Below are 21,021 nucleotides of genomic sequence, written 5' to 3' on the forward strand. Positions count from 1 at the left end.
CCTCTCTAAATAGTATTATTATTAGACAAGAAAAAGAGGAGGTGAAGTTTCTTGATAGGAACAAATGTTTGTAGAAGTTGATTAACAGAAATTACTGCTATTTTAGTTATGCCTCAGTGTGGACTACTGTTCAGTACTGTCAGGTTGTTTGCCTTTATGTAGTTGTGAAAGGTTGTAAATGCCTGAATTCCTGGCTGGAGTATTAGGTTTGGGTTTTTTTTTTCATTTAAATGGTAATATCCCTTTTTAAGAGACATGATAGTTGATGATTTAGTATGTGTTCTACTGTGTTTCTTCAGCTACAAGCTATGTAGAAGAAGCAAAAATGACCTTTCACCAGCTCCTAGAAGGCAACTGGAAAATGAAATGACTGATTAAAGTAAGAAGATGCTATTTAGCATTTAGCTCTTCCATCAGTCTGCCTGTATGCAGTACACTTGAAGCTAATATGATCACAGTAGTTCTGAGTTGATCTCTGGTGGAATCAAGTATACCAGTATGTCTTACTTCTGTCTTGTGTCCAGCTGTAATCTCTAAGCATGGTATAAAAATAATGACCTTACATGTGGGGATTTTTTTTATCTCTTGCTTGCAAGACATCTTGGTGTACTAAGTGCTGTAAAACAGCTAATACATTGTTTCTGAAGATTTAGTATGAACTGTATTCTCCTTTCTCTCAGACCTTATAATCTTTTGTCCCCTTACAGCAAAAGAATTTAATGCAGTTGGAGATCTTGCAGTGGCTTCTTCAATGTGTATTCAGGAGGGCAGGAGCATAAGCTCTGTCAGAACTTGTATAGTGGCATTAGAAAAAAATCAAAGCGTTCCTGAGCAGTGGTGTTCAAGATACCACAGGCTTCCTTGAATTTTTGAAGTAGGAAATAACTGTGGTAAGAGTTGTGGTATTAAACTTATTAATGGTAAACGCTGGTTGAGCTCCGTGGTGCTGAAATTTTGCATGTGGGGGACCAAGTTCCATCCAAGTGGCTGTAATCTGGAGGCCTGTGGCTGAGCAGCATCAGGGCAGCTGTGTACATGTTACTGTGGGAGGAGAGCTGGGGAGTGGCAGCTGGAATGCTCTCAGGGGTCAGGGGCAGCAGGACCTCCCTCAGCCATGGATGAGAATAAAAAATTCTTCTGCCTGCAGGTGTGTCTGGAGTACAGCAATTTTGCAAAGGGAAAAGAGGAAGATGGCTCTCAGAGAGGTGAAGGTGCACAGATAGAAGGTGATGCTGAGTGGTTTGAACACTTAAAGGATGTAAATTCCTGAAGTTAGAAGAAGGGGAAGCCTGGATCTTTTGGGTGACAATAGAGGTGATACCAGAATTTGCTTACTGTGGGATAACTGTGTACTGTGATAGAGGTGAGGGCAGGTCTGCAAGAAAACTTTCTGGAGTTAAGCTGGTGAGAGAGGGATATGTCACAACTTACTTATAACCAGTTCTTCTGTTCTAGCCATACTAGAAGCCATTTCTTGTTACTCTGGCTTTGTGACACTCATGCTAATGATAACTGGCCTGTATAGTTGCAGAAGTAGGTAATTAATAACTCTTGATGATTAGAATGTGTTGATAATTTGTTTCATGTAACTAGACTTCCTGCAGGAATTCGGACACATCAGGTTCTGTGCTGGTAGTAAAGAGCATTGCAGAATCAGGTATTTTGTAAATCTTTCTCTTGAGCCCATGTGTGTAGCTGCTCTTGGGTAAAGCACTGCCAGCTTGAGTGTGTGTGTAATGTGTGCATTAAAGAGAACCCCTTGTGTCTGAGGGCTCCAAACAACCAGGCTCTGACAACTGGCAGGCTGAGGGTACGAGCACACAGTGGGGTTTTGTGTGTGAGGAGCAGGACAGCTTCATCCTGCTGCTGTAAGGTGCTGTAATAAAAACCTGGACATAGTCTCAGGTCTACAGACATGGTCCCAGTAAGCAAGTCACTGAGTCTTCAGCAGTGCTGTGTGCTTTGCTCAGTTTTGAGTGTGGAGGATGTTTAACTTTATTTGTTGCTGTTAACATTGGCAGAGCAATGTTCCTTAACTCCCTTAGGCTGGCCCTCTGTGATAGTGTACATATTCAGAGCTGCTTGCTTCTCCAGAACAACTGACTTGCTGTGCTGTTAATGCAATCCTGTAGTGTTGAGTTGTGTTTGAGCAGCAGTTCAGTAACATTTGGGGGATTTTTAGTTTGGGTCTGGACAAAAGTGTTAGGAGTGTTTGGGGTTTTTTCTGTGAATTTCCTTGAGTGGAGAGATTACATGCTGCATTAGTATGATGTGGAGAGTAAAATGCTGCTTCACAGTGATAAACAGTAACTGTGTTTTGTCAGAAAAGTGCATTTTTTTTCCTTTTATGCTCCAAATTCGTGCTTTAATTCTGTGTAGTTTTGTTCCACTGGACAAGTACCCTCCTGCCTTTTGCTTGGTATGGAGTGAGAATGAGGTTGTGGCAGCTGATAAGAGAATCTGATAAACCTGTTTTTTCCAGGGTTATGTGCAATTTCATGTATGGGAATTGGCTGTTGGGACATTTTGCATAGATTAAGTAATTTGAAGAACAGCTGGCCATAAAAACTTGACCACGAGAAATGTAAGAATTATAATGCTACATTTGCATTCATGTTTGTGACCATTTGAAGTGATGTTCTGTGCCTTTTCTACTTTGGTTGTAGATGTTTTGGCTTCTTATCAGGTAATAATGTTGTGAGCAGTGAGAGATGTGTGTACCTGGACAGAGAGATATGGAAGTAAAACACTCAAGTATCGTAGATTATTCCACAAACTCTGAAGTTACTGGCCTCTTGTATGTGTCTGTTTGAAAGCAGCAGTTGCTGAAGTTTTCAGGAATTTTTTTTTCTCAAAGTGTTATTTTCTGTCCTGGGTGTATAAAAAATTTAAGAAGTTAAAGATTCCTTAATAATTTCAAGAGAATTCTTTGAGCTTGGGTTGAACCGGAAATTAGTGCAGATGAAGAAGCAGATGACAAACTGCTTGGATTTTGGAATAATTTGTACACAAGTGAATTGCCATTGAAATACTGTCCCTTTTGCTACTTCCTTAGATCTGTGGTGGTTGTCAGTGAAGACTGGCACTTACAGATGCTGCTGAATCTGTGTATTGCAAAAAGTCTTCCAAGATCTAACTCAGTTGATTCAGATCCATCTGTGGTCCCTGTGCACTCGTGCAGAAGGTGCCTGGAGAAGCTGCAGTGTGAGAGCAGCACACGTGTGCCTGTGACACCTGATGTGACAGCAGGGCACTGGCTTTGCTCTCAGAGAGGACCTCCATAACCATTCTGTATGCTCACAACAAACCTCTCCTCCTGGTTACTTTTGTGGTAGCCTTTTGCAATCAGTGGAATTTGTCTGTACAGAGAACTGTATTTTTGTTTGGGACAATTTGTGGTTGCAGAGTGAATCTTAGTGGCATCCACAGAGTTATGGTTTGTTACGGCCTTTCTGCTCCATGAGGCACATACCTTTGACCCTGTCGTCTCTAGCATGGCTGTATTTAATGACATGAACAATTCTAGAGCAAGCTCCTGTGCTCCACTTGCCTCCTTCCCTGGAGAGTGTGTGGGAGAGGCCAGCTGTGACCCCATCAGTTGTGTGGCTTTAATGTGCTCCTGAAGGTGTTGGCTTCTGCAGCCCTGAGCGTATTAGCAGAACTGACATAGAACAGGATTAGGGGATTCTTTCACCTTCCTCTGCAAAGGTGCAGGGTGATTAAGCTGCTGCAATCCCAGGGATCCTACCAAAGGATCATGCTTCACCTGGGATTGTCGTGTATAGGCTCTAGCTGTCAATACAGCCATTAAATTTGAGAGTAGAATTGCAGTAATTTTCTATGTTGTAGACAGATGTGTATTTCAGACAGCTGAACTTGGTGCCTTACTAAGTGCAGGATTTATAACAAGTGTTCTCACTGAACTGAGGCTGTCAGGCTTTAGGGAGGGTGGAAGAAAAGCAAAGCAATACAGGCTGGCTTTTGGGCAAGTGAATATCATGTTTTATATGATTTTAAAATTCAAGAAAAAAAAGCAAGTTCCTCTTGTTCGGTAGTGATGTTTAAAATTCACTTTGCTTCCTTGCTACCACAAATACTAAATTTAATTTTAAACCCTCCATTGCAAACACTTTTCTTAGATTTTAGAACTCAGAATCACTGACATATTCAATTCTCTAAGAAATTGCAAATTTTTCATATCTAAAAGTGCAAATGTTAGAGTATTGTAGTGTTCAATGACTTGATCTACACAACACAGCAAATGGTGGTGACTGCATGTTGGAAAGTAAAAATTTGGGGGGTTTAAGTAACAGGAGGTTTCTGGGAAATAGTTTGACTTGGATTACTTTCAATGAGAGTGATTCTTCATGCTTTCTTCTTTCTTAATTATTATAAAGGATTGGTTGAGAGGGCAGATGACAATCTGCTGGCTTTTAAAGGTTCTTAAGCCTGTGGATTTCACTGGCACTTGAGCTGCTAGTGATAGAAAATGCTGCTGCTTCTTAAGCTGCCTTTGGAAAATTTGGCCTCTAATAATGGGAAACAATCTGTCAGTTGTGTAATCACAACTAATGCTGTTTTAAGTAGCTGTAAGTACTAGTGGTTTATGGTTACCAAGCTAAACTTCAGCTTTAAGAATATCTTCTGAAATCCTGATATTTTTGTTAATATTAACTCTGTGGGTTTTTTCCTCTAAAGGCAGCTTGATACAGGTGGAAAAATAAGTGGTAAATAATTGACTAACAATTGCAAATAACATGTACTAAAGTGTACCTAATTGTTGTTTATTCTTCAGTATTTATTGAATGTTTGTGTAGGATGTATATGAGACACTTAATAAAGATCTGATTCTGCTGTTTAATTAAATGGACAAAGTTGGAAAGCCATCTGTGATTTGTAATCAATTATTTGGCACGTGTTTATAGCTGCAAATGTATTCACCTTGAGAAGATTGTATTAGGCCTCTGAGATGTCTTGTTCCATTAGGATTTACTTCATTACCAAGATCTGGGTGAGCAAGAATGGTCTCTTTCCAGCCTTCTCTGAGTATTTAAGCTGGTTAAAAGACTTGCTTTTTGTAAGTAAAGGAGGGTGAAAAACATTTTGGGACTGAGAAAATGAATATTAGACGGACTGTTAAAAAATTACTTAAGTTTTGATTGTATCTGGTATGAAAAGAATAGAACTGGGTTCTGTCTATGATGGGGATTTTGTGAAAACTAACAGAAAAGAAACAAAACTGGTTGAAATTTATTCAGACGGTATGCTAAGGATTTTTAAAAGAAACCACCCCCACACTTTTTTCCATCTAGTATTATTGGGAAATTAAAGAAAATAAGGAACTGTCACCACATCATCATGATTTTAAATCATGATGCAGTAGCCATGTGTTTAAATGTGTGTTCCTGCCATTTAGCTGTGATAAAATGGCTCAGTTGTGTACAAGGAGAGATGATTACTCTTTTGCCTTGTAGCAAACTGCAAGTACAGGTTGTTCTAATGTGAAGACTCAGAGGAAGTTGTTTTGTTTTGATTTAGCAACATCAGAATTCTAAAAGTATTGTAGTAATTTAGAAATGTCTCATTTAAAAGTCTCCTACTGATGTCAAAATTGTGTCACTGTAGCTTTAGAAAGCAGGCTGAAGATTATGTAACATGGCAAGGAAACAGCCTTATTGTTAAGGATGAGAAAGCTTAGATAGGATATACTTAGATGACAGATCCTGCCCAGGAAAAGCTGTCTTAATGTGTGTGTTCCTGGAATCTTCTGTCACATTTTGCTGCTTTATTTATTTTTTTTCCCTTTGGTTAGCAAAATTATTAAATGTAAGTAGAGCTCTTACAGAGGGTGTAATGGAATGTCTGAACAGTGAGATCCCGTGTGTATTCTTCTAACACAGTGGTTTTTCGAAATGATTTTGATCAGTTTTGAAATTGTTCCCATGGCAGGAGTGCAGGGCTTTATTCCCTTTGTATTTTGTGTGTTTATTAGCGGGCTAAATTCTTTCACCGCGTTCTGTCACAGAAGCGTTTGCGTTCACAAAGCTCCCAGTCTGTCCCGGTGCTGATACAAAGAGTCTCTAGAAGTGATGATGCCATGAATTGTGATTGTATCTGTGCTGCTGTAAACATCCTGCCTTTGTCCTGCCGTGCAGGGAGGTGTGATGTCACTGCTGTCCTGTCACTGCTGTGCCCACGGCCCTGCCTGGGCAATGAGCCCCTGCCCTCGCTTGTGGAGAGCAGCAAAAAAGCAGCAGTTACATAAAACATCTCCAGTGCTGAATATGGGGAGAGCTGTGCAGCTGAGAGAGATTATGGAGACAAAATCACTGCATGGCAGCTCTCTAATGAAAGGCTCGCAGTTATGGGGCTTTTTAGCCACTGACAATTAATAGTACAATAACTGCTATTTCAGGGTTCCTCTCATGAAAGGTCTTTGAGAAGCCTGTGTTCCTTACATGGCACAGCAGCTCAAACCCACCTCTTACCTCTGTAGCATACAGATACAGAAAAAAAAGCTGCCTTAATTCTCTCAACAGAATTAGCTCATGTGAAGTTCAGTTGTTTGACCTTACAGGCCACAAGCTTAGCTGTAAGTTGCCTGCTGTGGCTATTACAAACTCATGAGCCTTTTTATATCTCAAGTTCAGAATGTTTGAAGTTCATGTGTGAATTCTGTATTTCAAAATATAGTGACTCATATCCGCATGGAAATCAGCTGTTCCAAAAATATGGATTACTTACAGATCTAAAGAAACTTAATTCCATTTATATTTTTAAATTAAATGAATATATTTATTGGTAAGTGTGAAGAATTAAGCGTGGCAACAAAACAGAAGTTTAATTGAATTTGTATTTTAATATTAATCATCTGTTGTGAAAAAGTTGGAATGTGCAATTAAGTAATCATATGCCAGAAATCTAAAACTTGAAGTATTTTCTGATACAGCTGAGTAAATGTGCTTGCAATGTTAATAAAGAGGAGCCTTTCTGAGAAGTGCACTCTTTCATTCATGTTTCAAAAGCTAGATCAGACTAAAAATTGGAATGGTTAATAATTTTTAGGACACAGTCATTCATGTGTGCTATACACACACTAATAATCCAGGCAGTATTGAGTCCTTGTAGGTTTTCTCACCTGCAGGAGGGGAGGGCAGGGCTTGTTTTCAGGGCACGAAAGGAGGGAGTGTAAACCGTGAGTAAGAGCTGTCACTCGGAGCAGGAGGCAGCAGCACATTGGAGTAGCCACTGCAATGTGTTTCAACTCCTAGTGGGACTGCTTGATCATCAGATCTGCACTGTCAGTCATGTCCCTGGCTGATGACAGACTTGCTGCAAGTGTTTTGGAGGAGATACTGAGCTAGGCCCCCAGACTGGAACAGATACTGGTCGCAATAAGGAGTGTCCTGCTGTGGGGTTGTTCCTTAAATTCTTCAGGGGGAGAAATAGAACTGTCAGAAAAAAGGAATATAGACAGGGAAGAGTTGAGTTCCACTTTCTAAGCAGTCTTTGGATTCCAGATACAGTTTAGTAGAGAGGATTAGCAGGTGTTTGTCTTCTATAAATCTTTGCAATTAATAACATAATTTTTAAAATGGACTGGGCTAACATAATTTAAAAAATGCTTGATTTTAAAAAAAAGGCCAAAAATACCTCTTAGCAGAATGGTGCATGCATGCACAGCCCAAATGTGACTGTATCTGGAGAATATTTTTATTCTGTTGAGTCTGAGGATTTTAAAGAAATAGATGGCTTGGTGAATCTTGAAAGGGATGTTGCTTGCTCTTTGTATTTCTTGATGGGAATGTTGGTGTAATCTAAAGTCATGGCAGTAGTGTTTACCCCACTGCCTTTCTCTTAACTTAGTGAGCTGGACAGAGAAGTTTGGGTCTCAAGAGCAGCTGGGTGAAGCAAGTACTCAGGCAGTGGGGCCACAGTTAGCAGAGATTCCCTTGTGCTGTTCCCCCTGCACATCCAGATCAGTGGGAAAGGCTTGAGGTGAGAAGGTTGCACCAGTGCAGAAGAGTTCACAAGTAGGCTGCATGTTATTAAAAACGAGTGAGATGTTATCAGTACAAAACCTGAAATATCTTTAATGAAGTTTAGCTCCTAAAAATAACAGTTTAGAAACCCAGTGGCAATGGGGAATTCAGCCTTGTTTCTCCCACAGACATAGTGGTTAATCTGTTCAGTGAAACTGAGGAGAAAATACACTTTTCTGAAGGCCTGTGTTATGTAAAGGAGGAAGGTGATTAAACCACATCGGTAAGCCGGCCTTAGCTGTAAATCTTGGCAAGCTGGACTTTCCTGATAGGTCTTTGAGATGTCAGGCCTTAGTTAATCAAGAATAGATACTCAGAGGTCTCTGCTTTGTGGGGGAACAGCACAAGGGAATCTCTGCTAACTGTGGCCCCACTGCCTGAGTACTTGTTCCACCCAGCTGTTCTTGAGACCCAAACTTCTCTGTCCAGCTCATGAAGTTAAAAGAAAGGCAGTGGGGTAAACACTACTGCCATGACTTTAGATTACACCAACATTCCCATCAAGAAATACAAAGAGCAGGTGAAGGATAGTATAGTGTGCTTTGAAGTGAAGATGAAAGATGTCTTTTTGCATAAAGATACTGGGAATATCAAGTATTCCTTTAAGGAATTTCTAGCTGAGAATTAGAAGAAAAAATATACGTAAACTTGAGGGGATTGAACTTGTTAAAAAATAAGTTTATGTAGAGGCTTCAGTTTACAGGTGGGATTTTAGACCTCTCTATCTAGAACTTCTCTGGAGTATGGTGTCAGTCTGTTTTGCCAAAGCTGGTGCCCTTTAGTCATATGGCTTTGTTTATGGGGTTCAGCACTTCAGATAGAAGGTCAGTTAGGAAATATGCTTTAATTAAAGCCAGTTCTGACATGCTTTCTTCATGTATTTTTCTCATTTTCAAACCTTGCCTGTTAACTGTTGAAGAATGAAGCATAATTTATTGTCTCTGGAATGAGAAAGATGCATTTTTTCCCTTTTCAACTGCAGTGAGGGAAATGAATGAAAATTCCCTCATTATTTTGTAAGACCCGGGGATATGAAGATAATATCTGGGTGATAAAACTGAGGTTCAGCAATTTGTCCTCACTACTAAAATTTAATTGAAAGAGTGAGAAGTGGAGAATGCCTTTAATGACTAAAGCAAAACAAGTAAAATCCACACACATCAATGACGTGAAGGGACACTTACTGTTGAGTTGGAAACTACATGGTATTTTCCATCCTCACAATCTTACCAAACCTGTGTGAGGAGAAAAATTCAGTTGGTTTTTAGAATGTCTGAGCAAGAGCCAAGGACTTTGTGTTTACCTTTCTGTGGCAGGGATCTGCCAAACACCTTTGGAAGGGCTGCATGCTCTGGCACCCATGAGCAGCTGTGGCTCCCATCTCTTCATGGGTTCCATGTGCCCAAACCATGGCTTGTTGTGGAAAATGGAGCACACTGGTAATCCTGGGAGCTGTTTGGTGTCACCTGGCTGTGTCCTGGCACCTGCCTGCCAGCTGTGGGACTCTGGATGGAATGGAGCTACTCTGTGAGCTCTCCTGGATTCAGGGTATTGCATGAGAGATCTTCAATAGTGGAATGTCCTCAATGAGCCTTGGTGGTGCAAAGATAAAATAGCACATTTTATCTGTCATTAAACTGTGATCTACCAGTCAAACTGTCCTCCAGGGTAGGGCATTTAAGGTGCATTGCTTTTGGCTGAGGGTCAGTGCCTGAAGAGTTTCAATAATCCTGGTTGAGGAGGAAATCTAAAGACACCAACTTTTATCACTTTGACGACTTTTCTTTGCAGGAAGCTTTGTTTTTATGAAAAATCAGTATCAGTTTTATTCTTTGACATGTACTACTTGTGATTCCATTTTTTGCTAATTATCACCCATACCGCATTCTTAAATTTCTCCCTCCTGCCCTACCTGCCCCCAAGGTTTTAAACATTTCAGCACTGTTTCTTATGCATATCCATCATCTGAGAGACAAAAATAGGTTGAAATACTAGAAGAACCAGTTAGCTGGATTTCTTTCAATTTCTTTTGCATTAGCTAAAAATTGGGTGTTAAAAGCTTCTGTGTTACCTGACATGGAGTAAGATTAGAGGCGATATTAATGCTGTGTTATGAAATTTTGGGGGTAAATGATTTTTAAAGCTTTGGGATTTTTTGCTTATTTGTTGGGTCTTGTGTTTTGTTTTTTTGGTTTTTTTTAAACAGGAATCTTACCCCTCTTCATCACCAATATGGTTTGTAGAATCAGATGACCCAAACCTGACTTCAGTCTTAGAGCGTTTAGAAGATATTAAGAAGAGCAATACTCTGGTGAGTGAAGTATTTTGGTTATTTTGGACATTTATTTGGGATTGTGTGCTTACTTGGCTTTGTCACATTAACAAGTTCAGTTTTAGGGTTATTTGGGGGATTTTATAAACACAACTTTCTCTTCCAAAAAGCTTAGGAGCCAAAAGTAATCCAAAAGATTTGAGGCAAGAAGGAAAAGATAACTTCTTTTAGTGAGTAAGCTTTTAAGTAATGTTTCAGTCCCAGTAATTAGTGTGATGTTTTCTGAAAATATTTAAACAGTGAAGTGGATGAAAATGTTAAAACTGCTGAATAAGAGAGCTGTTGTAGAGTTTTCTTTGCACAGAAATCAATTGCAGAGGCAAAACTTTGTACTCTTGAGAATCTATATTCTCCAAACCATTACTCTAATACCAAGGATTCTTGGTTTCTTTAACCTTTCCTTCTTTCAAAGGAAACTTGACCTGAGAGCTTCTGGTTCATCAGAATGTTTCTTAGGTACTGATACATTTAAGCAGTGTTGTGACTTTGGACAATTGCTAAAGGAAATCTTTGTATACAGATTCTGATGGCTGTTTTGTAGTTCAGAAAACTCTCAAGCATTGTATCTTACTTAAATACCCTTTCATGTAGTGATGGGAGCTCAGAGGAGAGGCACATTAATATAAAAATTAATTTCCTAGTCTCTCTAGGAAACTGCCCTTGAATAAAGCTTGGAAATAAATTTCAGTACAAATGCAGTTTGTGCCTCAAAAAGGGGTATTGCAGCATACTGACAAACTCAGGTGATCTTTATTAATAGAGGATATTAACATTTTGTGTTTATTTTGGTGGACATGAATGCAATACATCCTAAACAAATCAGAATACTGCTTATTGCTTGGATTATGTGCTTAGTATTTGTCTGGTTTGGGAAAAATTTGGAATGTTCTTTCTGCAGAAAACCCACTACTTATGTTTGTTGGGATAATGTTCATCTAGGATACCCAGCCTTATGTAAAAATGTGTCTTATGTACAAGTGTCTTTTTCTGAAGATAGGTTGCATCTGAAGATAGGATGCGTTTGACTTCTAGCAAAAATAATTAGGAAACCAATAAAAGTGAGTCTTTGTGGGCCTTGCCATAATTAAAAACTATTGTAAAGGGACGTTAGGGCTTTCATGCATTTTGTTGGATCTGATTGCACAACATGTACATCTCTGTATTTTCTACTTCAATTTGACTGAACTACATTCAGGAGAATATTATAAATCTTAGTCTTTAAGCTCTGCCTGGAAAGGGGCAGTAGCAGAAAATCTGGCTAAATGAGCCTTTTGCTTAAAGACACTTTTCAGAAGATGGTGCAGCTTGAAGCTGGTGTGGCTGATATTCAGGTTCTGAACGAGGTATTTCCTGTGTGCAACTGCCTGCAAGAGGCTGGAAAGCTTTGTTGTAAACATGCATGGGGCTGTGCTGAATTGCATATGCACACGGACTGCTTATGTAGCTGGTAAGAAAACAGCTTCTGCTATCAAGATTGTACTTGCCCATGTAAAAAAGCTGCTGGGTTGATGTAATAGACACCTGTGATGGCCCATTGGTTTCTCAGGAATCCACCCTGCTTAGTGCTGTGCCAAGGTGAAGGCAGATGGGAGTGGTTGAGGAGACAAATACTTGCACTACAAAATCTGATTTTTTGCTCCAAAGACGTGGCTTGTGACTTTTTAATTTGTTTTTTTTTTTTTTTCCCTTCAACTTTTCTCCATAGAACTCCCTCCCTTTCAATGGCATGGAGCACTCACACAGAGACTTTTTGCAGCAAAGAAGGGATAGAGGAGTACAAATCCAAAGGCTTCTAATCTATCACAGTCTCATAAAAATTCACTTAGTTTCATTTAGAATAATCTAGAATGTTTCAAACTATCTTTCATTTAATTTACTGCAGGTAAAGGATCATTAGTGCCATGTTGCTCTAAACTCAGAGTTACTGGAGCAGTCAAATATTGAATGGAAGAAGGCATAGGACTCTTCCAGGAGCTCAGCTGTGCTAAAAGCAGTGCTAGCACATGTACCCTGCTTTAGCCTTTGGTATTCTACTGCTCTTTCTACCTGCTTTGTAATATGGGACAGGTGTCAGCTCTTGGGAAACTGAAGAAGAATATGCTCTTCAGGCATAAATGTTTGACATGTGGAAGCCTTGTCATTTGACATGGTAACACAAAAACTGATTTATGATGTTGAAATCCTACATGTGTTTCCTGGAAAATCTTCTGTGGGTCTGAAACTGTGGCAATTACCTTGCACCAGCATGTTGCTTTTACTATGACAATTCATCCAAACAGTAAAAATGTTGAAAGATGATTAAGAATGTGATCAGCAGGGATATCCTCAGGTTTGGACAGCTTAGCTGCTTGGTTGTCAATGTCAGGCAAGTTTCAGTCAGCAGATGAAGAGGCTACAGAGTTCTTTCAGCCCCTGGTGTCTCCTGAATTTCCTTCTGAAAATCAGCCATGCTTTAGATATGCTAAGTGTGGAACTGCCATCTGCCTTCTAGTGGCTGTGCTATGCAAAAGAGAAATCTCACTGTGATTTCCCTTGTTCTGTTTAATATGATGGAAGTTACATGATGCGAGTCTGAAGCCTCAAACCTTATTTCATGAGATGTTAACTATAACTCTACACTATTTAGAGGTTTGCTTTTTAAAGAGAATAGGGAAATGGGCTGAAATTCAGAGAGGCAGCTTTAATTCTCACACTCTAGACCTTAAATTTGCATGAAAGATGTCAAAAGTAAGTACACAATTCCTGGCATAAGTATGTTTACAGCTTGGGTAAGCTGCTGTCTTGAAATACACTGCTTCTGTGCTAATATTTTAGATTCAGTCCCACATGGAGGCATTCCAGGGAAGAATGTCTCTTGCAGACTCCCAGTGTGGCAGCAGCTATTTCTGCAGTGGGAGTTGAGCAGACAAAATGCAGGAATCAGCTTTGCTTTGGTCTGAAGCTGCCCAAGGCTGCTGAGTGTGGGGGAGGCCAGGCCAGGTACTGTCACTGGCACCTGATAACCAAGTAGTGGCCATACTCCAAGTGACAATGACTGCTTCCCTCTGTTCCCATTTGTATCCTTCTTCAGCACTTTCTCAGTGGTAGGCTAAGATTTATTGATGCATTTATTTTTATATAGATATTGTGGGTGTAGGTAGAGACACACAGGATAATGAAGTCTTTTTATGCTTAAACTGTACTTCTTAAATTCATTTTTCTTCGTAATCAGGAAACAGGATGTTTCATAGTGAGCCCAGCAGGATATTAATACCATCAAAGGTATCCTAAAATTGTTAATGCTTTCATACTACATTAGGAAGAAATCTTCATACATAAAAAAGCTTCCTAGTGTCGGCTAGGAATTTTTCAGAAAAAATAGTTTTAAACTGTTTTCAAATGTGCAAGACATTAAGATAGGAAACACAGTTCCAAGAGTTGTTTGTGTTCTAAACCAGCATTATTGTGTCCAAAAGAACCACCAACTTCTCAGAACTCTTGAAGCATTAAAAATTATAGAGGCTGTGTATTCTAATGGTGTATTTTTTGTTATTTTGATGCTAATTATAATCATTTTAACAAATTTAGAAGTGTGTTGTGTTTGGTCACTTGAGGGTTTCCCTTCTGCAGGCTATTCACATCACTCCTTTACCCTGTGGGTTAGGAGCTCTGGTTGCTGTTGACTTTGTGCTCTAGGCAGTTTGTACTCCAGGGCACCTCCTGGTGTGCTGATAGCTCACTTTTCTGTAGTAGCCTCCAAGTGTGTGTGTTAAGCATTCATTTTACAGTAGTCAAGCCTGTGAAGTTACCCTGGAAATACATTTAAATTATTAATACATGACAGAAATCTGCTCTCCCTTTTGATAGTCTGTTCATGTACATACCAACACATACCAAATCTTGCTTAGAGCACAGGGCTGGATCAGATGTCTTCCAGACGTGACTTTCAGCTCAAATTACCCTGTGATTTTTCATACAGATGAGCAGAGGATAAGGGATAACAGTGATGGTGACCCATGGCAGAAAGGTCAATGGTATTCAATTAATTCCTGTGGAGGAAAAATGTAGCAATAAGGAAAAAGGGTGGAAAGGTTGTACAGACAGGATCAGCTTCTTGCTCTGCCACCGCCTTTGCAAATTGTAGACACTGATTGCAAATATAGCAGCTGATCTATAAAAATGAACTGCAGTGTGAGTTGCATTAAGGTAACCCTGCAGTGTAGAATCCTGCCAAGGAAGGGGATCCCTGCTCTCAGCAGGTCTCTGCCTTCTCCTTCATCATGAAATGGTGCATGTGTGCTGAAGCACACCAGAACTGATCTGCCACAAGGCTGGGAAGTGCCACAGAGCAGAGTGATCTGTGGTGCAGTGGAAATGAGGTGGTGAAGAGCTGTTGGAGGCCCTTGTCAGGCACAGCTGTAACTCAGCCCAGGCTGTGCCAGCACCTTGTTGTTTTGAGGGTGCTCCTGTTCCTTGCTTGTGGTGCTGTGCTCAGAAGCAAGGGAAGCTCACAGTGTGGTAGGTCCTGGCTGCAAAAATCCCTTCTGAATTCCAGTTCAGCTGACAGGACTGTTTGTGGGGAGGAGGGGGACTGAAGGAAGCAGGGCAGCAGTTCTTAACTCTCCAGTCCTTACTGTTTCTCTGTCAAGGCACATCTAATACCCTATTCATCTGCTTTTCCAGGGCACTGCTAATTGACCAGCCCAATGGTGGCAGTCTTCCCTCACTGCTTAGATTTAGTTTTGTATGATTCACAGAAGATTTAAGAAATCTGTGAGAAAAGTCACAGCTCCTGGAATTGTATGGTTTATGCTCCAGCTCTCCATGAAGCAATGTTTGTGCAAAGTTTCTCAACAAAATGTAGAGCAGTGCAATTCTAAGTATCTTGCACTTACTGAAAATAATAGTTCTAAGACCTGTGGTTCTATCTGGCAACCAACTTTTTGATTGATTAACCTGATTCCTGTCTGCTAAACAATTTCATTATGTTCTGGATACCTGAGAAGCTTCAAACAAGTGTAGAGTCTTGGTGCTGATGAGAAATGTGATTGTTACAGAAGGGTTTTTGCCAAAACCTATCGTGTCTCATGTATATCCCCCTAAGAAATGTGGTGCTGGTGCCTCAGTCCTTTAGGTGATATCTGCTTTATTTCTGAGTTAGGTTGATTATCTGCTTTATTTTGGGGTTGGGTTGACTATCATGAATGATGCAGAAGCAGCAGACTTGATGTGATAGTGTTCTAATGCAGGCTGGTACCTCAGTTCATGGCCTCAGATGGATAAATAACATTCCTATGAAGCACAATGTTGAATTCTGCTGTAGAAGGGAAAAGCACTGAAGCTTTCAGATAGCATAAGGGCAACGTTTTCCTATCACTGCTAGTGATTAGGGCTTGGAAATGAGCTCTTAACCCTGGACAGACTGAATTTTTCACTTCCAGTGAGGTAAGGTGAGAGCATTTAAAGGGGCCAATGGCAAGGCTTTAGACAAGTATTTTGGAGTGTGTGTGCAGAAATGCCTGTCTTGCAGGCTGCCCTCGACAAGTGGCAGGACAAATTCTCCTTGGGTTTGGGAAGAAAAGTCCATAAATGGATGTATGATTTCTGCAAGTTTCATCTAGGTTAGTGTTTTGCAAATGATGAGATGTTGACCCTTTTATAAATAGATTTTGCAGTCCTTTTTTTGTTTTCCTGACATAGCAGTGCAAAGACCTTGGAAAGGTAGGAAATGCAGTAGTATAATCTTTATATCTTGGCCTTAGCTAGGAATCTGAGGCTGCCTACAGAAAGTGAAGAGCTGTAGAAATCATCTTCATTAGTGTGATGATCAAAGAGCAAACTTAATGGTTTTTTCTGCCTTACATTAGTGAGTGTGAGGTGGTGCATAGTTTGCAGTGAACAGAGCACAATCAGTGGAACAGGCTGGAAACACAAATCAGAGATAGTAACAGATTGTGCCTCACCCTGACACAAGATACAGCAAGCAGAGTGCCTGGGCTCCAGCTCAGAGCCCTCCTGGCTCCTGGGACTTGGACAGGGTTGGTCTTGCTTCTGTGCCTCACTGGTGTACCCTGTGAAGGAATTCAGGGCATGGAAAACCAGACTGTTCCTCCTTGGTTATTTAAGCTGGGAAATGGGAATTTTTTTATCTCATGGAATGTGACCATTTGCTTATTCCATAGTGATGTGTGGCTCAGACAGCTATGCTTGGAATAGATGATGCTGTCAGACCAAAAATGGTTTTTCTGCTCATGGCTTTCTTCTTATACATAGGAAGATGAATGGGAGTCATTGCTAACTTGCCATGTCCTTGAGTTTCTGTTGTGGGGACTTTACTACAAAGATTGCAGAAGAAATTTTATTCCAGCCTTAGCAGAGTTAAATGCTGTACACTGACTTCAAGTTCAATATCAATGTGTGAAGAAAATTGTAAATATATTTCTTTGTGCTTTGGTTTAAATTAACTTATCCGTGTGTTTTTGTTGTTTTTAGCTTCTTCAGCAGCTGAAGCGATTAATATGTGACCTCTGCAGATTATATAATCTTCCTCAGCATCCAGATGTTGAAATGTTAGATCAGCCATTGCCAGCTGGACAGGTAAATCAAAAAACCTGTGGACACCTTCTTATGCCAATAAAAGAATTGTTTTTTTAACTCCAAGAAACAAGATAATGGGAAAGATTGAACCTTGTGTAAACCAGAACTGAGATACGAAGCACCTTTGCATTATGGTGTCTTCAATCTGAATTTTAGTTACAAAATCCATTTAATAATGGTGTGATAATATTACCCAGTTCCCTTTGAAGTTTCTGTATCACTGCAAGGTGTGTATGTGATACCAGTGCTGTCAAGTTTAATTCCCTCCTCAACACTATTCAAGCCAATCTCTGTGCACTTGGAGTGCTTCCCAAAGTTACTTTTTCTGAAATATTTGGCTCTTTGTGGAAGAGTATGTGTTTCACAGTGTGCAATTGGATGAACTACTGTTGATGTTTTCCTTCTTCAGTCCCTTGCAGAGACATGGGATGTCAAGGCCATATGTTACTTTGGGTAGGGAGGTACCTTGCTTATTTCTTGTGCACTTGAAAAATTAAGAATTGTGAAGGCCTGAGGTTAAAACATTAACCAAAATGTTTTGTATTGTGTTGAAAACAGAACTGGTAACTGACAGTAGCTGTTCTTTTCTGTTTTTTAATAAGATTATGGGATCTTCTTTTGTCTATACACATTAAGATGACATGATTACTAAAATACTCCTTTAGATTAACAGATGCTTTCCTGTGGTGACAGTGCTATAGTAATGACAAATAACTTGCTTAATTTTTGGTCACATTGTAATCCTATAGGTAGGTCCTTTTTCTGAGCCACCCACTCAGCAGTGCAGCTGTAAGGCAATGGGCTGTGCTAATAGGGTGTAGCTTTGTGAGGGGTCTCACATGTGCTGTGAAATTCAAAAACAAACTCATGCAAGGTTTCTTAGCCAGAAATGTCAGACAATTTCAAGTTAAATAAGAGGGGTCTTAGTAACTCTGACCAGACATATCTGCTCCCATACATTGTCTAGAGCAGTGTCATTACTTTGGCAGAGAAAGAGTGAGCAGAGGACAAGCATATCAGAATACTCCTGAGTATTTCTGCAGCTCAGAGTTCCTGAGCTTGGAGTGATATCCTGAAAGAGTCATAAAAATTAACTCAGTGTATTGTTTTGCTATTTCCTCAAACAGGCTAATAGCAATGGCTACATGATGATACTAGTGGCTGCATGGCAGTTCCAGGTAGTGAGAAAAAGAATCCATGAGGTTCTGGAGGTCTAAAGTTCATTGAGTTTTTTCTTTCTAGGGGTGTAGCTTGTAGATGGATTCTAGTCAGAGCCATGATCTGATTTCATGCTTAAGGGATGGTGGGTTGTAACCCACTTGATGTGTTTGTTGCATTTGACAGTGTTCAGAATAGGATGTTCCTTATCTGAATTTAAAGCTTCTACTTACAACTTAATTGGAATTAATTGAAACATTCTATTTATTTTTGCTTTGTGAAAAAGTCTCTTCACTGTCATATACCAGGAAATCATCTTTATGCATCTTACCCTTATCTGCAAAGAGCTGAAGTTTGACATGTAACTTTTGCATTTACTGCCTCTCTTTGAGAGTAGACTTGCTGATTTTGAAAGCAAGGAGAGTATGCAAAATTTATGCAGACCTTTCATTGTTGTATTGCAGAATGGAACAACAGAAGAAGTTACATCAGAGGAGGAGGAGGAAGATGATATGGGTGAAGTATGTCTATATATGAGATTGTTGTCCTAATCTAGTAGAATTTTGTCATTTTGCTCTGCAATGTCTGGCTAATAATTAAACCAAACTGTACCATGTAACCTCCCTGGAGTTCAACAGAAAAGATAATTAAAATTTGGATGTTTACCTGAATGTCAGCTTTCCCTTCAACCAGAAACCTAGTGAAATTTTCTTCTTAAACCTAGATCTCAGCTGTGAGGTACTTGAATACAGAGAATTGGACATCTGTTTGTGCTTTAGTCAGACAATACATAACATTGTGTGCCAAATCAGTAAGTTTTTGCATTGTTAACTCCTATTTCAAGCAGCATGTGAACTGGCTCTGATATAGTTGGAAGTGCCTCCCAAACTGAAGCAGACTTGCTAAGAGTAAATCAGTTTGCTGACTCATTGAATGGTGAGCTAGTTTTTGACTGTAATAAATTGAAGAGACTGGAAGGACATCGAAACAGACCCACTAAACTTTTATGTCCATGTCTGGCAACATGGTGCTCTCTTTAATGAGCTTTTTAGTTGTAAGAATCACCCTTTTTGCTTGCATCTGCTGCATTTTAGAATAGCTCTGAGATTCTTGCTTTCTACTCTACTATAGACTGCCTTATTATAGTAGAACTGTTCTGACTACTTCAGATTTAGATTTTTAAGGTTTAGTAAGAATGAACAACTCTCTCTTAGTAAATGATCTTCCTATAGAAAATATCAATGCTACTGAGTTCTTAAATTATTTGTAGCAGCCTTTCTTATGCCATATTTAGCCTGATCCAGACTACATTTGCTGGAGCTTGTGTTTTTCCTTAAAGGTGCTGTGTCCCATGTCCTGCTGCCACAAGGCTCTGGTTGCTTGCAGACTGCTAGAGTAGCCTTTTGCATTCTGTTTGGGTTACTTTGTAAAAAAGAGAAATGGTCTGCCATTATTTATCAGCTGTCAGGGGGCATTGTGCATGGCAGTGGTATCTGTAACCTGTAATCTAGTCCAAGTTCTAGATGGAGAAGCAGTTTTCAATTCCTCAGCTCTGTCATTGGAGAAACATGAGCATTTTGAAGAGTACTCAGTCTGAGGTTTGTTACAGCTGAAGGAAACAGAGTTATCAGATGCACCAGGTGCATTTCTTGTTACATAGGACATCTTTGAATGTGGCTTTTTCTGCCATGCAAACTGATTGTGCATGGAGAGCAGCCCCAGGTGTGCCAGAGCTCTGCATACTGGAGTGTATCTGGTAGCTGTGTGACCAGAATCTGCTGGTGTGGCTGCTGCAGTGCTTCCCTTCTCGCGTCAAGGTATTTACAGCTTCCCCTCCTCTCCACAGGCAGCATTTGAGTCACCCTCAGGCAATTGTCTGAAGCTCAGAGTGCTTCTCTGGCACAAAGATAAGCCCATCTCAGGATACAGAGTGGAGGGGTTTTAGTGCCTTGGTCTAGAACATAGAACTGAGGTGTTGGCTTGGGTGATCAGAATGCTTGACCACAGAATTTTGTCTTATGTCCTGATTCCAAAATTACTGTATCTAATCTCTAGCTGAAATGTTAGCCTTGAATAAAGTACACATAGTTTTCTAATATTTAACTTTCTTGAAGGGTTGCTGTAGCCCTGCCAGATAGGTTAATCACAGCTTGTGAGAAGTGCAATATAGCAGGGATTCTAATTGCAAAAGGGCCTTTTAGAAACATCTTGGAGCCACCCTACCTTGGGGTACTTTTGGATTCTCTAGTCCAGTTTGCTGCCCACTTCAGTGGCTAATTCTCTACAGTCTTATCTTCTTGCAGAGGCAGTACTTGTTTCTGTGACCAGAAATGTGTTGTGAATTTGGGTTTCATTTCTATTATGAAGGTTCCCTTTATTTCCAGTGGTTATGTTGGCTGAGGGTGAAGTTAGAACAAAATAGAAATGGCATCCAACAATCACAAATCTGTAGTGCTGTGCAGTATGTGACTTTATCCCACATGCCTTTGGAGAGGGTTTCATTGAATGAAGAGCACAGGACAGTTATTTACAGTTAACTTCTCTCTCTCTTTCATAGGACATTGAAGATCTGGACCACTATGATATGAAGGAGGAGGAACCAGTTGATGGGAAGAAATCTGAGGATGAAGGCATTGAAAAAGAGAACCTTGCAATCTTAGAAAAAATCAGAAAAAATCAAAGGCAAGATCACTTAAATGTGAGTTAATGATTCCATGCTTCTTCTTTGCAATACTTCTGATTTGAAACAGAGATGGTTTTTTGCAAAGAAAGCCCACTCCTATACACCTAAACATAAATTAACCTGTAGCTGACTGTTTACCTGCTCATCTCCAGAGATACCCATGGGTTATCCCTCTATTTCTTGCTTGGTGCCTTTGTTACAAGCATTAGTTCTCCTTGCAGAATCAGCAG

General features: G+C 40.0%; 1 protein-coding gene across 2 annotated transcripts in view; it reads left to right on the forward strand.

Moving 5' to 3' along the window:
- UBE2Q2 (ubiquitin conjugating enzyme E2 Q2) overlaps nucleotides 1–21,021 on the forward strand; it is a 45,919-nt gene that overhangs the window by 5,528 nt on the left and 19,370 nt on the right. Inside the window, exons 2-5 of one of the 2 annotated variants that reach the window (XM_054642424.2) lie at nucleotides 10,249–10,353; nucleotides 16,846–16,950; nucleotides 18,573–18,629; nucleotides 20,666–20,806. In XM_054642424.2, the coding sequence (XP_054498399.1) occupies nucleotides 10,249–10,353; nucleotides 16,846–16,950; nucleotides 18,573–18,629; nucleotides 20,666–20,806 (408 nt within the window). The remainder of the gene's footprint in view (nucleotides 1–10,248; nucleotides 10,354–16,845; nucleotides 16,951–18,572; nucleotides 18,630–20,665; nucleotides 20,807–21,021) is intronic. The other variant, XM_054642425.2, reaches the window with a different exon arrangement.

This window comes from Agelaius phoeniceus, chromosome 13 (assembly GCF_051311805.1).
Source record: "Agelaius phoeniceus isolate bAgePho1 chromosome 13, bAgePho1.hap1, whole genome shotgun sequence".
Lineage (NCBI taxonomy): Eukaryota > Metazoa > Chordata > Aves > Passeriformes > Icteridae > Agelaius > Agelaius phoeniceus.